We start from the raw sequence: 16,090 nt of genomic DNA, 5'->3' as shown, positions 1-16,090 counted from the left end.
TCTTTGAACTGGGTGGGATACATGTCCTAGAAGTAACTGATAACCCTGAGAGACTTCACTGCTGTCTCAAGACTAACTTTAACATGACAATGCAGGGATCAAATTAACAGAGAGCAACGCGTGAAACAGGAATCCTTCCTCCCCGTTGCGGAACTACGCTCCCCCTCCTCCTAGTTAGCAGAACAACTTTCATCGCCAGTTAGCAGAACAGCTCTTTCCTTAAAAGGAATTAAGCTTGGATTTCCCCTAGTCGGCTTGTTTGCCTCGATATTGTGGAAAAACGCAGCCAGCGATTGAAACGCTTGGGTTGGTTTCCATATGATCGATGCTAGGCAGTTGTGATACATAAGGCGATTTGGCAAGCTTTCTGTGCTTCTTGGGATACTTTGTATCTATTCTACTAAGCCCGGTTTCCATACGATCGCCGCTGCCGACGAAGTAGTGATCTTTACATCGCAACAACTGCGATCGCTGAAGATCAGTTAGATCACCGAGAATAGGGGGTATCTGAAGGTTTTTCCCATTGCAAGTTTGCCCCCTACCACCTTTATAAACTCGCACCCCGAAGTACTACAAATTTGTTCTCACCATAATCAGTTCACCTCCAAATCTTTCAACTCATCCCCTTCCGGAAAAACATATTCCTTTTTTGTAGAATTCAGAATATACTTCGATCAACATGCAAGTTTTTTTCTGAGTCAGTCACTAAAATGTCTATGACTTGTCTCATAACCTGCTTCCTTAGGTTTGCAGAACGCGAATTCAATGAAGAAGTAGAATGATTTGTTACACTCTTCTGAGGATGTCAAATGGCCGTGCACAACAATTTCTGTTTCTCCGTGATGTGTTCTTGCTTGTGATAGCAAGATCAGAAGTCTGGGGAACTGATTCCTGTCAATGTGAGCTGTCCATGAAAAGATTCGTGACAAACAAACGAAATAAACCCATCAAACACCAAAGTAAGTGGAACAGCTTTATTTCTCGTTCCTCTCTCGTCCCAGACACGTTATGCTAACTTGCGTATCAAGCACTTTATCATGCAAACTACATATAAGAGATCGTTCCATCTCATCTTGGTATTGTTAGAACCACTAGGGTTACTGGGTCACCAAAACAAATTCTATCGCCCCATCCTTTTTCGTTTGAAGTGGTATTACTCATGCTACAAATCATAACTAACCACGCAGAAAATTTCAGTTTCACTCTTCTTATTATTACTATCAGTCAAGTTGACCTTACTCAAGACCCCTTATGGTGTACAGCGCCTTTGCATGACTTTTTGTTTTCGTTGTTGATGTTGTTGTTCTTACATAGGTAACCCTCTATTTTCTCTGCCTTTCCGTGCCCCCTCCCCTCCCCTACTCTAACCCACTCTAAATTTCTCTCACTCTGGGCGATAAGCTGAGAGAAATGAGAATTTCTTTCGACAGCAGCGCTTATTTAAGGCTCTAGAGAAGAAGGCAGTGTGGCTGAGTGGTCGGCGTGTCGGACTCGCAATCCGCCGCTCCCGGGTTCGAGTCCCGCCCAGACCACTACCTAGATTTGTTTCACGATAGCTCCAAGTTCAAATCCTCGGCCATGCTTGTAAATAGCCAACTGGTTTGCCTTCGGTCAGTTGAGATTCTTAATAATGTTATTCTCAATTTGAATTATTTGTTTCAGTTGTTTGGTGGAAAACCTGTAAACTAGCTTTTCAGCTAAGTGTTTCTACCCACTTTAAATAAGGATTATTATTATTTATTATTAAGTAGCCACTATTCTAGACACACTGTGTCCTATAAAAATATTGGGTGCCTGCGCCTTCATTTACATATCAACGGTGTAAAGGGTGCTTTGCCACCGGTAACAATATCCCTGTGCACGCGCGTTTAGAGCTTAAACTAATAAAGAACCCTGGCGCAACCGATCTCTCATCCATGCTTTTGATCAAATTTCTCTCAAATCGGAGAGAGTTCAGTTCACTACAGTATAACATCACAAGTTTTTTGTTCTTCATTTCCTATTGTGCGGTCATAGCTTTCGCTGACCCTTTCTCGTCTTTCCATCAGTCCACATGATATAACGAAGGGTGGAGGTGCAATATCTGGAGCCCTTCTAAAGAACTGCATTGACATCCAAAATCGTTCTCTAGAGTTAGAAAACTTGATATCCTCTACTACAGTGAGCCAAGACAGAGTCCAAGTTTTCCAAACCCGAGGTTTCCATTATTTAGCAGCACTGTACTGGTCTTTACGGGAAAGACGAGGTAGATGAAGAAGATGATGCCCTTGTATGTTTTTCCGACGTTTCTTCTTGCTCGTCGTATTTTAAGGTGGGACGGAGAGACGCTCGGGTTAGTCCCCAAAACTTACTGGGCGACAGACCCTTTTTAACCGCAGTGAAACGCCATCCTAAGTGGTCAGCGCACTGTGCACATTCAGCTATAGTCCAAGCATACCTAAATAAAACAAGGGCAAAAACGTTATCTCCTCGTGGTGTACACTGAATTTGCTTTGCTCGTAATCCACCTCTATTTTGTCCCAGAATTTCAAGTTCTCTTTCAAACTGCGCACTTCTTCAATTACGAGCATCTCACCGACTATCAGTATCAAAGTATTTCCGCATGTTAGTACTACCCTTAGCTCCGCTTTATGAGGTTTGCTTCCTTACCGGGATAGATAAGGTTTGAAAGAAGGTAAAAGTGAGTGGAAAACCTCATAAAAATACACAGAACAAGAAAATTAGACAAAGGTTACATCTGTCAAGGTTAGCAGCATCTGATGGGGATGGGTTGGGGGAGATACCGACTTACCCTGGAAACCAACTGTTCTGTGCGGTGGGTTTTCCTCTGAGTCTGATGCCGGAGGCTCGATAAAATGTTAGCGTTTCGTGCACCCAGCCATTCGGATTCACATAAGCACCTAACGGACCATCCAAGGACATGCTGAAAAATAATATAAAAATACTGAACAACGACTCGACTTCTAACTGAGTTTAAAACAACCAGATGATAACAGTTGGACATAACTTTCACCCCTGTTGCAGTAAGGTATTACTATGCAACAACTTATCATTGAGACCAAGGTAAAAATGATTTAAAGAAAAGCCTGCTCCAAGGTTTATTAATCAGCCCTCTCCTTCGTATGCATTATGTGTAGCGGTAACCGAGAAATGGGAAAAAATATGGCTATTTTAGGACAAACGTTCTTACACATACCCAAGATTCCTTTACATCAACCGTATAAATCGCAAAAAAGCGAAAGGTTGTCACTTGGCAGATATGTGGAATGCTCTCTAACTTTCCGTCGATTGGGAACGATATTACTGAAGAGAGTTTCATGGAACTCTGAGAATCATCATTTGAAACAATTCTCTGGAAAAAAATTATGTGATGTTCAGTTAGACTGGTTTGAACTAACCACATGACGGCTCACCTGAATAAATCGCTTTTTCCTACGATCTTGGTATCACAACTGCTACAGCACAACACGCTACACTGTAAGACAAAAATTGGGACATAAGGTGTGAATCCGAAAGGACGGGTAATCAATCGATGGTGGGTACTTCCTTATTTTGAAACACGTTAACATCCAGTTAACTAACGAAACCAAGGGTTATTGAGTTTACGAAAACTTGTCTTCGTTGGGACTTAGAAACGGGAATTAATGTAAGTAAAAAATTTGTAATTAATTATATCTATAGAGAAATTATGAAAATTTGCAATGAAACATCTCTGTATATTTTTGAAAATATTATGATTTGTAATATAACACCTCCAAATTTCGCCTCGAATTATTCGCTTTGTACATATATGCATATAAGGGAATCAGTGACCTCGCGATTAATTAACTGCGAAATGTTCGTCTAAATATATGAGGGAATCGGTGACTTCGCGATTGATTAACTGCACAATGTTCGTCTAAATATATGAGGGAATCGGCGACTTCGCGATTAATTAACTGCGAAATGTTCGTCTGAATATAGTAGGAATCAGTGACTTCGCGATTACTTAACGGCGAAATGTTCGTCTGAATATGTTAAGGAATCAGTGACCGCGATTAATTAACTGCGAAATGTTCGTTCGGGAATCGGTGACTTCGCGATTAATTAACTGCGAAATGTTCGTCTGAATATAGTAGGGAAGCAGTGACTTCGCGATTAATTAACGGCGAAATGTTCGTCTGAATATGTTAAGGAATCAGTGACCGCGATTAATTAACTGCGAAATGTTCGTTCGGGAATCGGTGACTTCGCGATTAATTAACTGCGAAATGTTCGTCTGAATATAGTAGGGAAGCAGTGACTTCGCGATTAATTAACGGCGAAATGTTCGTCTGAATATGTTAGGGAATCAGTGACTTCGCGATTAATTAACTGCGAAATGTTCGTCTGAATATATGAGGGAATCGGTGACTTCGCGATTAATTAACTGTGAAATGTTCGTCTGCGATAAAAGGGCAAGACTCGAGGCACGGTCATCCAGGAAAAAGTTGGGAGAGGCAATGATTGGCAAGAGAGTTGAAGTGGAATATGAGGAGAAAGTTGATGGGGAAACAAAGTATCTTGGATGGATACGTGGAACTGTTATGGAATATGACAAATTTAAGGGCTATCTTGTTCAGTTTCCAGATGATGTGGACTGGAGACTGGAGTCTCAGAAGCAAGGACGTACGAATTTTAGAGTAGTGCTTTTTTGTTCTTTTCAACATAACGGGGCACTGTGCCAAAAGAGTTAAATCATGGGAGGGACAATTCTAACAAACGTTGTTTTGAGCAACACCTTGTGACATTCGGTGACATTCTTGTAAAATGTCAAAACTTTGCTCTTTTTTTCTGCAGTATCCCAGAAATATGTCATATTTCCCATCAAAAATCCCGAGTCTTCTCGATTCTTTTGTTTTTCTCCCTAATAGGCCTTGTTAGAGTTGTCACCCCCTATTGTAACCTCCTTTTTTAGTTCATCAATTTGTTAAATTTTGCTTAAACGATAGCCAGACTCGCCTTAGCGTAGAGATACCAAGGCTCTGCACTGTTATTGCAACTGCTACATGTCGTATTTACTTTTTCAACCAAGCTTTAACATTGTTTTTTTCCCTTATCGCTAATGGTATCCCTAAGTTCTCTCTCTAAAGTACGTCACCCTTGCACACACTAAGATTAACATTAACTGAGTAGAAGCTTGATCGTTCACTTTTAGATACTAAATCAGCAGCCTTTTTGGATTTACCGATGGTGGAAATACCGCGAATTCTAGACATATTGTATAAGCATACCAACGCGACAACTCTAACGAACAGTGAACTTCAAACGAAAACTTTGTAAGAATGGCTTAATTACAACTCATGGGGGTCCCAGCCGAGGTGAGCAGAAATTCCCAAACATCATACAGTGAGAAATAAGAAAAACATGAACATTTCGCAGTTAATTAATCGCGAAATCACCAATTCCCTCATATATTTAGACGAACATTTCGCAGTTAATTAATGGCGAAGTCACTGATGCCCTAATATATTGAGACGAACATTTTGCAGTTAATTAATCGCGAAGTACCTGATTTCCTTATATATGTAGACGAACATTTCGCATTTAATTAATCGCGAAGTCACTCACGCCCTGATATATTGAGACGAATCATTTTGCAGTTAATTAATCGCGGAGTACCTGATTTCCTTATACGTGTAGACGAACATTTCGCAGTTAACTAACTGCAAAGTCCTTCGCTTCTGTAACATATATAAAGAGACATTTTTGCTAAATTTCATTTGTCTCTATAGAGTGACATAAATGCAAACTTTGCAATTGTAAAATCTCTCCTTAGAAACGAGTAGACAAAAAACCAACAACAACAAAGACACGAAACCAATTGACCAGCATCAACATTAGAGGTCGTAAATTAAATGTCAACTGAATTCCTACGCGTTGGTATTCTTTGTTATACGTCCTACATAATAATCATGGTTCACACAAAAAGAAAGAAACCAGAACACAACAATAAAAAAAGGGAAGGACCGACAAACGACAGATGCATATTTGATAAGAACGTACATAATTTGTTTACTAGTAAAGAGGAGATTGCTCTGAAAACTTTGTAATTTGTTCAATAGTAAGAAGTGTATCTGTTAAATTACCTTACGGACTATTTCAAGCTCTTTTCGCAGTCTTTGAGTAGGACAGTTGATGCCAAGTATTTGAAGTCTAAGGCTATCATCTAAGGGCATATTGGCTGCCACCCAAAAAGAAAAGTCTGGAAATAAAAGACACCAAAATGTAGTTCACTGTTTTACCTCATGAAGGAGTTACATGTAGATCAAACAGTTGGTGTCACTCTACTAAGATGCCTCCATCACGATCAGCTGTTTATAAAGTACTGCATCAATTTAAAGTGATATTGTTTGCCTATCTACAGACTTGCTCTGACTTTATTCTTGCATTTTTATCTGTTAAATGTACCAATGGTAAATAAGATTAAACATGCAATACTTGGATGCTTGCATTTTTCCCCTCAAGCTATGCTGAATGACATAACCATTAAATCAGCTTCCCTAAAATTACTGAATTATCTTCTTCTCATACCAAAGGAAAAATGAAAATTCTTTAATCAGTTTACCTGGAAGCATTAGCTTCTTAGAACTTCCCCATAATACTGTAAGTACACTAACAATAGTCTCTGTCTGGCGTAGAAATATGTACAGATATTTGTCTGCAGTATTATTATTCTTCAGATGTTTGTGGAATGCAAGGGAAAAAATCTTCACCAACAGTGTCACCATTTACTGCCTGGGATGTTTACTTTTCACTTTTCAATTCCTCCTGGTATGATTTTATGAATAAACAAGCTTGCCCACTCTTCAAAATATTCTCTCATCTTGAATTACATTTCAAACTAAGACTTTAACTACAGTGGATGTAAGTTAAAGAATTGAGGAATATCACTTGGGGTATATTATGAGATATTCCCCAGATTTTGCTGGGGAGATTTTTGTTAGGTGATACATTTAGACCAATGGCACACCAGCAAAAGTATTTAATGGATTAGAACCAATTATACCATCAACACTAGCTGAAGCACAAATTGTTAATCATCATTACCTATTGGTGATTGAGGAATGTTGTCAATACGTAGAGTTTCACTCCAACTTTTTAACTCTTTCTTTATCAAATCCATCAGGACAAACTAAAACAAATTTAAGTTTGACACAAAAGTGATTATTGGGTTTCTTGAAAAGCTTCCAAGTTGGTGTTAAGTGTTGTATTGTTGGGACATACTTTGTATGCAGTAAAGAAATGATTGGTACAGCGGTTGGTTGGATGCCTGGGGTGTTTAATATAAACAGTTTCCAGTAAAGTGTTATCAAGCATGGCACTTGCTTACAGTGACTGGGAATTTATTATATTTGATGGAAATACTCTCAAAGACTTAGCTCATTGAAAAGAACCTTTATGATCCAGTCTTTGAAGAGTCAGTGTTTAGACTCATGTGTTTCTGTCCTTTACTCGCTGCATGAAGACCTGGAATGACTGCCAGGTTGATCACGTGACAGAATCCAAACAATTTCTCCCTCATTAATAATTTTTACAAATTTAAATCTTTTTTAAAACTTACTGGATTGTACAACTCATATACCCAGCTTGGCCATGAACTAAGACTAGTGGGTACCTATGAAGTTCAACACAATCAATGAATCAAATTCCAATATATAGGGTACCATTTACATATCTATAGCTCTGTAACAAACTTGTAAATACACTGTCCTGTTTTTGATTGCAGACCAGTACCGATAGTCCATTCAACTCTTGTTTTGCATCATTTAATGTTTTCGTGTTTATCTAAGATGACTGTAAGCACCCTGAACAGAATTCTCAAAATTTTTTTACATAAACCAACAACACCATTAAAAAAGATGGTTAAAGGAAAGAAAAAACTATAATTTTCATATTAGCAGTGTCTCAAGCTTGTTTCTTAGCTTTAGCCACACAGACCAACATGAGAGGAACTGTTTGAATAATAGCTATGTGCAACTGTAACTGGTAACACTTTTCTTGAATAGTAATATTTTAAATCAACCATGTTACCCCATCAAAGTAAATTTGATGCCAACTCAAAATATCTCACCTTGTGACACTTTTTCTTCCCTAATCTGTTTTTTCCTGAGGTGACCTGGTGTGGTTTTGCAAGGTAGCCATGAGTGGTTGCCTGGCAACCAAACTTGTGATAGCAAGACCAAAGTGCACCCTCAGGATGAGAGGGAAGGTTGACTTCTGGTAAGACATGCACTGTAGCGAGTAAGATACTGAGCCAGGAAAAACAACAATTTTATATGAGATTTCAACATTTACGCTCACTCCTTCAATCTAAAGATAACAAAGGTGATGAGAATTTCATTAACTGGTTGTAACCCTTTCCCAGTTCATGCATTCCCATTGTTCTTCATGTGTTTCAAATTGTACAACTACCGTACTCGAATCAGTTTGACTTATCAACCAAACATTTTGGCTGAAAGGGTAATGAGAAGTTCTTTTAACAGGTCAAGTGTAAATCTATAAAGGGTGTTGACCAAAACACATCACTATCTTGTAACTTACCCATCCACTTGCCTACGCAGTTCTTTTATTCGAAACCTTTGACGACCTGTAGCTTTGATCCGAAGTGTGTTGATTCCTGCATCAGACTCTTCTTTCATGGAGAATATTTCTGCTGTGGTTCCAATGGCAGCAAGCAGCTGGCTTTGGTTGATGCCGTATCTAGAGAACAACATAATATATAATAAATGCTGAAAGTACAGATGGATATGATATATTGAAAGACTTGTTCAGAGTTATGGAATTGAGCTTTTGTCTATTTTTACTTTACAAAAGTTTACTTATTTCTAGTTTCAAAAAGAGAATTAAGAACAAAATTATATGTAACATTTAGCACCAGGAATGAACTTCCAATTCCATTCCATAGCAGAAGAGTAACCCAAATGCGAAAAAAAAAAAAAAGCACAACAAAGAAAAAAATGTGATAGCATATTCTCCAAGGGGGGATAATATCATAAATCTCTCACCTTGCATTTACCAAACCAAATGTTCTGTCTTTTTCTATAATATTCTTCATCATTGACACAGACTGGTGTGAAGAAGATGTACACAGTCATGTAGTTAATTATTTTCAATGCACTCATAAAAATTGGTAAACCAATCTTGTAAGCAAATAATACCAGATTAGCAATACCCCATCAAAGTGAACATATGGCTATCAGAAAGATAAAATCCTTGATTCATTTATTTTCTTTAGAGCCCTTTTCAACGCAGTTTTGAAAGACTAAAACCAAAGTAATCACAACATAGAGTAAGAACAAAGGAGAACATTACTAAGAGCCCTAGGAAACTCACAGAAAAGACATGAAACTGCCTGAGGCATGGGAAAACTTGAGCAACCAAATTTCATTGGTTTCAGGTTTGTATTAATTTGTAGTCGGGCAAGAGAGAAGTTCAAGTTTTCCAGACCAGTCATAGGCATAGTTAAGCAAAACCAATGAAATCTTGTAGTACTTTTCAAATTCTATTGAAAATTGCCTCAGTAAAGTTGGTCAAATCATTTACCCTGTGATGTAAAAATTAGTATATTAATTTCCTAATGTTTACTACTTCTGTCCAAGTTCAAATTAATTGACCTTTAATCTAATGAGTCATAACTACATTTTCCAGAATTTTATACCTAACCTGAGGCTGAAATAAGTGAAGAGGAAGAGTTTGTCCAGGCACCAAAACAAGCTCAGGTAACATCAACAATGGAAGGGTGATGTGTGTACCAGGCTCATGGTATGTGCGTCCACTGAACTCATCCATCTCCTCACCAAGATACTGGAAGGAAAATAGACCACTATCTTATTTGTTACAAATTGAATGTTTCTAGTTATGAGTCCTAGACTTCAGTTAATAAACGCTAATTGCATTATAATCCTTTCCCTCCCCACGATTACCGAAAGATAATTTCTTGTTAGGGTATCAACACAACATCAAGCACCTAAGAGATGAGAACACAGAAGAGAACTAACTAAGGGATTGCCATTTGATCCAACACCAAATTCTTACAACAAACTTCACAGAAAATGCATGGCAAACAGTAAGGAGAATTCACACTGAGATATTGGGAGTGGAAGGACTAAGAGAGTTTAAGATACAGGTGTAATGCTCACTTGATGGCGAGTGGGAAGTGACTGGTCAAAATTCATTGTACACTCATCAAGGGCTCCACCCTCATCGCTATCCTGGACAATTTCAGCTGAAGAAAAAACACAAAACAAATACACTGAATGCTTTGCTAAGTCAGATCAATCCGTCTTTTGTGGCCAAATGTTAAAACATACAAAATTTAAAATACAAATCGAAATAAAAATTTATGAGCTTGCCTTGGAGAAAATGAGTTTATGAATGCCGCGTTCAGAGTAACTCTAATCGCAGAAGCTGAAGGTGAACGTCAGTATAGTCTCCATTAATTTTTTTTAAGTATGCATGTTTTTGTCAGTTCAAATTTGTTTTAGTCCTGAATATGCAAGAAAGTTTCCGATAGATCAAGAATTCCAACATATAGCCCTTTTGATAATAGCCCAAACCATACCGGTGTATCTCCAGTCAAGAGAAAATATGTCAAAATTCATTAGTACTTTCTGTGCCTCGCTACCAAAACAAACCCTCTACTTCTACACCGTTTAAGGGACTTCCTCCACACAATAATACTACCTGCCGATTCACTTGTATCTGATTCATAATCACCCCTTAGGTACAGTTCAAGTTCACCATCGTATCCGTTTTGAACGTTAAGGTCTTCGTATTGCTCTTCGTCCGAAGACTCGTCCGCCATGTTTGTTTTGATTCTGCAACTGTTGCTAGTACTTCTGGGAAGACTGGCTGTCCTTGGCGGAAGTGAGACGTCATCTTTGCCCACTGACCAATCACAGAACGCTTCGTATGCTGCAGTTTGAAGGGAACATTCTGCTACGGAGAAGACTACACGTTAGCTTTGGTAGAAAACATTTGGTCGCTATTCTTTCGGATTGAAATTCTCTCGCTCATCGACTGTTTGCCTATTGAATCACAGATAAAAGGACTATGAACTGTGACAATCTTGTTCTTCTGGTAACGGCGGCATTTAGTATCCTGGTGGTCGATTTGGCTGTAGCCAAGGACTATTATAAAATATTAGGGGTTCCTAGAGATGCGAACGACAGACAGATCAAGAAAGCATTCAGGAAGCTTGCTGTAAAATATCATCCCGATAAAAATAAAGCTAAAGATGCTGAAGCAAAATTTAGAGAGGTTGCTGAAGGTAGGTAATGTAATGTAAATTCTTGATTTAGACTTCAATATATCTCTCTTGAAATGTGTTTGTTGCTTGTGATTGAGCCTTAACAAGCGAAACAATCATATTGAGCAAGATTTACCAGTTACCTTAACCAGTCTTTTTTTTAACATTTAAGTTGTATTGTTACTCGTCCGAATGAAAAAGGAAGTCTTGATTTCCTTTTTTATGGATTATAAATTGGTAAAAAGCCACGACGTTAGTTAGATATCTTCAAATACCGGGTGTCGATTTCTGTGAATCTGTTATGTTCACTGTCAAACCTCTTGGCAGATATTTAAATTTTGTCTTGTTCGTGATGGGGAGACGATCGCCTCACTTCCTTAAAACGAATATTCTTGTTTTCAAAGACTGTTGGGTTTTAGTTAATCTCGGCATTGTTGACATTACAGTGTACTTGTGGATTGCACAACAATGGTAAAATTCCACAACAATATCTAGACGTTTTATTGTTTTGATTTTTTTCCAAGTCGTGTGTGGATTGTCAACGTTTAAGTCGTTCTCCCAAAGTCAGTAGAATGGTTGTGAAACTTTGTAAAGGGATTTAAGCCTGCAAATCTCTACAATTATGTTGTGCTTTCTTATTCGGAAACACCTTATTATTTTTTGAGAAGTGGTCACTTCACTATCTCGAGTATAATTACATGCGATGTACATGCATATATGTGAACACTACAGGTGTAAGATCACAAGGTACATTGTACAATGAGGCCAGATATTTTGAAACGGTTGTCATTTTTATTGTGGGTCTGAAGATGTCAAACAGTTGCCATAAACATTTCAGTTTCAACCTGAATTATTAAGTATCCAGGAACATTTTTATTCTCAATAAATTACCCATCAGTTTACAGACAGTTTTGATTTCTTCATGTGTGTTATATTGTACAGATAAGAGACTTTTTATGATTGATTAAAGCCTCCACAATGGCTAGGTATCTGTCTTGTACTGTTAAAGAAATTTCAATCGTCTGTGTGAGAAAGAAGTGTAAATTGAACAGTGAGAAGCTTATATGAAACCATAAATTTCAGTTTACCAAACACTTACTGCTTACTTCCAAGTGCACTTTACCCTGGATATTAAAACTGCAGAATTTGTTTTCAGTCCCTCAAGTAATCTTAAAACTGATTCTAAAACTACTAACCTTAGGGATGTTGTTAACAAAATTTATTTCCCCTCTCTACCCATGCAGCATATGAGGTACTATCAGACGAGAAGAAAAGGCGGCAGTATGACCAGTTTGGATCAGAAGGGATGAATAATGATGGCTTCAACTTCCATCAAGGATTTCAGAGCTTTGATGATTTGTTTAAAGACTTTGACTTTGGTTTTGGAAATGGACACAATCATAGGGGAGGAAGCGGAGGTTTTAAGTTTTCATTTGGAGGAGGGTTTGATGATTTCTTTGATGAGGATGATGATGAAGATGACGAGGAAGATGACTTTTTCGGAGGAGGATTTAAGTTTGGTGGCTTTGGAGATTCATTCTTTAGTGATGACAGCTTTCATACTGGTAGACATAGAGATGACTTTTACTCTGAAGATAATGGGGATAGATTCCACAGAAATGTCAGACATTCAGAGTTTAAACAGACACAATCAAGTAAGTGAGATGTAAAAGTATATTTTACAAATTATTGACCAAAACGATCATTGATCAAGATTCTACTACAGAAGAGCCAATGAATGTGGAAATAGCAACTGGCAGTGTTATTTGTTATCATGTGGTCAATGAGTGGTTATCCACTGTGACCACAGGGATTAACAAAAAACCACTGTAGTCATGGCTGGTAGGTTTACTAACTTCAACAGAAGACTTAAAACTAAAATAAACTGAAAAAGTACACTGATGACATATGCAAAAGTTTGTTGAATGACACTGTATAAAGAAAACATAAAAATAAAATTTGAAATGAAATGCTATACGGGAACTAATTAAACTTAGTACATGAAATACACTTATTTACCTTGTCCAGCCTTAGGATCGTGAAATGGACAACAAAAACGCGCTAAATAACTATAAATCTTGCAAAGGTTTGAGTCAACTAACTTGTAATCTGCAAGAGGAAAAACACACTGTTCATGTGACTGAAATGGCATGAAAACTTAACCATGCACAAACTGGGCTAGTTACAGTCACTTTTACAATGTCTCAAAGGTAGTACAGGGAAAAGAACAGTACAGCTCAGAGGTACATGGCTAATGCACATGCAAAACCTTTGCTTGTTTTTTGCATTACGCACAAAAAAGTGCAGTCAAAAGTGCATATCTTAAGTGTGTTTTAACTTTTGTTATTCAATGCAGTCAGCTTACTTTAGTTTCTCATCAAATCATTGTGATAAACTGTTGTTTAGTACCTTCACCGCCATCCACTGAAATGTATCTTTGGTTCTGGAATTGAAATATAGTAGGCTAGCAGTAGTGAGGTGCATGCCATGGTGAAGAAAATAGCAGGTGTTCCACAGATCTTAGCTTTCCAGGTTTTGTGTTCATGTAGGGTTAGTGAAGAATTGTGAATGAGTTTATTGTTGCACTGCCTTTGAATGCATCTTTTTGTTAAATAACAGTTAATTCCAGTATAATTATATGGCAAGGTTTTCATTAGGTAGATCTGAGCATTCTGATTGGTTCTTACTTGCTGGGCAGTATTTTCCCATATAGACCATATTTGTAGGAATGGTCACAAGCTGTGTAATTTTGTTTTCTAAAGCCGGCAAATTCAAAATAAAAAGTTTGGTCTGAGTGCCAAATAAAGTAAATATGTGAACCACTAATAATACTAATCTCCCTTGCTGGAGCTGTACTTGGGACTATTGGTCCTCAATCGTTTTTGTACAGATGTTGCTGTGCTTGATCTGTACTTTCACGACCTTAGGCCAATATATTCCTCAATATCGGCCTCACACTCACTTAGCAAGAAGTTAATGTTTATTGAAGATATCTTTCAATTTTTGTAAGTGACTTGATGCAAATTATTTTTTTATCTGTATGTTATTAACATCATACATCTTTTGATCTTTAGGAGGTAGAAGTTGCAGAACTGTCACAAGGAAAGTGGGAAACATGGTTACAACTTTTACAGATTGTTCATAGGGATGGTATCGACTATTTTGTAGATTATAATTTTCTTGGGACAGGGAATTGACAAGTGTAGTAGGGAAACTTATCATAATCAAACTGGATTAAGTAGTGCCACAGGTAGCTGAAGTAACTGATACACTGCTGTTAACTACAGCTTGTAGGAAATTACATGGAACAATCTAGCTTTTACAGAAAGGTTATTTAATTATGTTCAGCGATGTTTTCAGTTAATTCACAATGCTAACAGAGGGAACATTGTTGAGTTAAGTGAATCTGAACAGAACAAGATTAATTTACTCATAGTTTAAGCGATGGGTTCAAATGTAGGCAAAACTTGAATGGTAGCTCAAGTTGACAGTCCCCTAGTACGTGTGGTGGGCAAAGGGAATGGGGTGAGCAAAACATTTGTGGCAATAGGGCAGAAAGTTACTAATGAAAATTGTCTATTCTAAGGCAGAAGGATTAATATATTTTTGTGAAGAATTATCGAGTGTTTTATTTGTTTGAAGGTTCTCTCAACTACCTGTGGCACTGAGGGTGGTATGATATTTTTTCTTCAATCAGAATGACTTATATACTGAAAAAAAATCTCTTTTTGTTCTTTGTTTGTACCAGAAGGAATTTTTTGAAAGATTTCTACAATATTTAAAGTGAAATAGTAGTGAAGGATTCACTGTTTGCCATTAAATGCGGTTAACTCTGAAATTTAGTGATATGTGTATGATTAAGGTACACAAGAATTACTTATTTAGCAAGTCACTGTAAAGTAATATAGAATTTGTCTGTACATATTTGTACATGGAATAAAATCACAATTTCTTAAAAATTTATCCTTGTTTTGATGAGATCTTTTAAAACATCTCTGAATTTTTCTGGTAGAGTTCTGAAAAAGGGGTTCCTTGTAAATAATGATTTCTTGAGGACCTTAGCACAAAATGTCAAGTATGATGGGATAGGTGCATCAAATTTCCTGGCTGTAGATGCTAAAGAATGGATGATAAGCAAAATTTGTTTGTAACTGCATTTTACATGTACTTGTTAATGATTCTGTCCACATGAGGGGAGACAAGTTAGGTACATCTGTCATCTGCAAGAATCTCTCAGTCTGCTGTAGAACTTTTAATTTAATGATGTTTTAAGACATTATTTCTGCCTTGGCTTGAATATTGAATGTCACTTTTAACTAAACCATTCTCTTGCCAGTGCAAAGGAAATACAGGTCAGAGTAACCCCAGTAGCCTAAAAGAAATGCAGTTAAAAATATTTAGGGAACCCCTATCAAGGAACCTGCCCTTACTACTTAGAAAGGGCTTAGGACTCTAAAGGAGGCTCAAACTGTCAGAGTTAAAGGCTCAGAGAGGTTTGATTACTTTTAAACAGTTATTCTTTCATGGATCATAGCTTCTGGACTTTCTGTTTTGTTTCCTTAAGATAGCTATATAAAAGATGCCCAATTGAGTATTTCTCAACCTTCTTTTTTCTTTTCTTTTTATAGTTAATGATACCACAGCAACCCTTTCTCTGAATCTTTCTCTGCAAATAGTTCAGAAAGAAAACAATTTATTGACTTAAGCAGTTAGTGAAGCTTACATTTTCCAAGCAAAGCTGCATCACATTTCACCTTGTGTGGCAGCTGTGTTCATTGAAATTTATATTCTCAAAACAACCAAACTATTGATTGTTCTGGT

At 37.4% G+C, this 16,090-nt stretch overlaps 2 protein-coding genes across 2 annotated transcripts; one reads left to right on the top strand and one right to left on the bottom strand.

Annotated features, from left to right (window-relative positions):
* Nucleotides 1-960: 960 nt before the first annotated feature.
* Nucleotides 961-10,861, bottom strand: LOC111334898 (protein cereblon). The gene is made up of 12 exons (XM_022940716.2): nucleotides 10,705-10,861; nucleotides 10,161-10,246; nucleotides 9,685-9,825; nucleotides 9,027-9,088; nucleotides 8,563-8,721; nucleotides 8,093-8,270; nucleotides 7,583-7,636; nucleotides 7,069-7,153; nucleotides 6,108-6,223; nucleotides 3,414-3,475; nucleotides 2,792-2,923; nucleotides 961-2,437 (listed from the first exon to the last, which is right to left on the bottom strand). Exons 1-12 carry the CDS (start codon nucleotides 10,823-10,825, stop codon nucleotides 2,230-2,232), a joined length of 1,404 nt encoding a protein of 467 aa, XP_022796451.1. The 5' UTR covers nucleotides 10,826-10,861; the 3' UTR covers nucleotides 961-2,229.
* A 76-nt stretch (nucleotides 10,862-10,937) lies between these two features.
* LOC111334891 (dnaJ homolog subfamily B member 9) lies at nucleotides 10,938-15,228 on the top strand. The gene is made up of 3 exons (XM_022940708.2): nucleotides 10,938-11,290; nucleotides 12,514-12,924; nucleotides 14,344-15,228. Exons 1-3 carry the CDS (start codon nucleotides 11,074-11,076, stop codon nucleotides 14,412-14,414), a joined length of 699 nt encoding a protein of 232 aa, XP_022796443.1. The 5' UTR covers nucleotides 10,938-11,073; the 3' UTR covers nucleotides 14,415-15,228.
* The last annotated feature ends 862 nt before the right edge of the window (nucleotides 15,229-16,090 follow it).

The sequence above is a fragment of the Stylophora pistillata genome, chromosome 9 (genome assembly GCF_964205215.1).
Source record: "Stylophora pistillata chromosome 9, jaStyPist1.2, whole genome shotgun sequence".
In the NCBI taxonomy this organism is placed as follows: domain Eukaryota; kingdom Metazoa; phylum Cnidaria; class Anthozoa; order Scleractinia; family Pocilloporidae; genus Stylophora; species Stylophora pistillata.
The sequence above is the reverse complement of the archived record's forward strand: the minus strand, read 5'-3'. Positions and strand labels throughout refer to the sequence as shown.

Excerpts from the sequence above, each read along its gene's own strand:
- LOC111334898 (XM_022940716.2), bottom strand. The coding sequence starts at position 10,825 with ATGGCGGACGAGTCTTCGGACGAAGAGCAATACGAAGACCTTAACGTT. Across the intron at positions 10,247-10,704 it reads AGATACAAGTGAATCGGCAG|CTGAAATTGTCCAGGATAGC; the intron begins GTAGTATTATTG and ends TTTTTTCTTCAG. Across the intron at positions 6,224-7,068 it reads CATTCCTCAATCACCAATAG|ACTTTTCTTTTTGGGTGGCA; the intron begins GTAATGATGATT and ends TTTTATTTCCAG.
- LOC111334891 (XM_022940708.2), top strand. The coding sequence starts at position 11,074 with ATGAACTGTGACAATCTTGTTCTTCTGGTAACGGCGGCATTTAGTATC. Across the intron at positions 11,291-12,513 it reads ATTTAGAGAGGTTGCTGAAG|CATATGAGGTACTATCAGAC; the intron begins GTAGGTAATGTA and ends CTACCCATGCAG. Across the intron at positions 12,925-14,343 it reads GTTTAAACAGACACAATCAA|GAGGTAGAAGTTGCAGAACT; the intron begins GTAAGTGAGATG and ends TTTGATCTTTAG.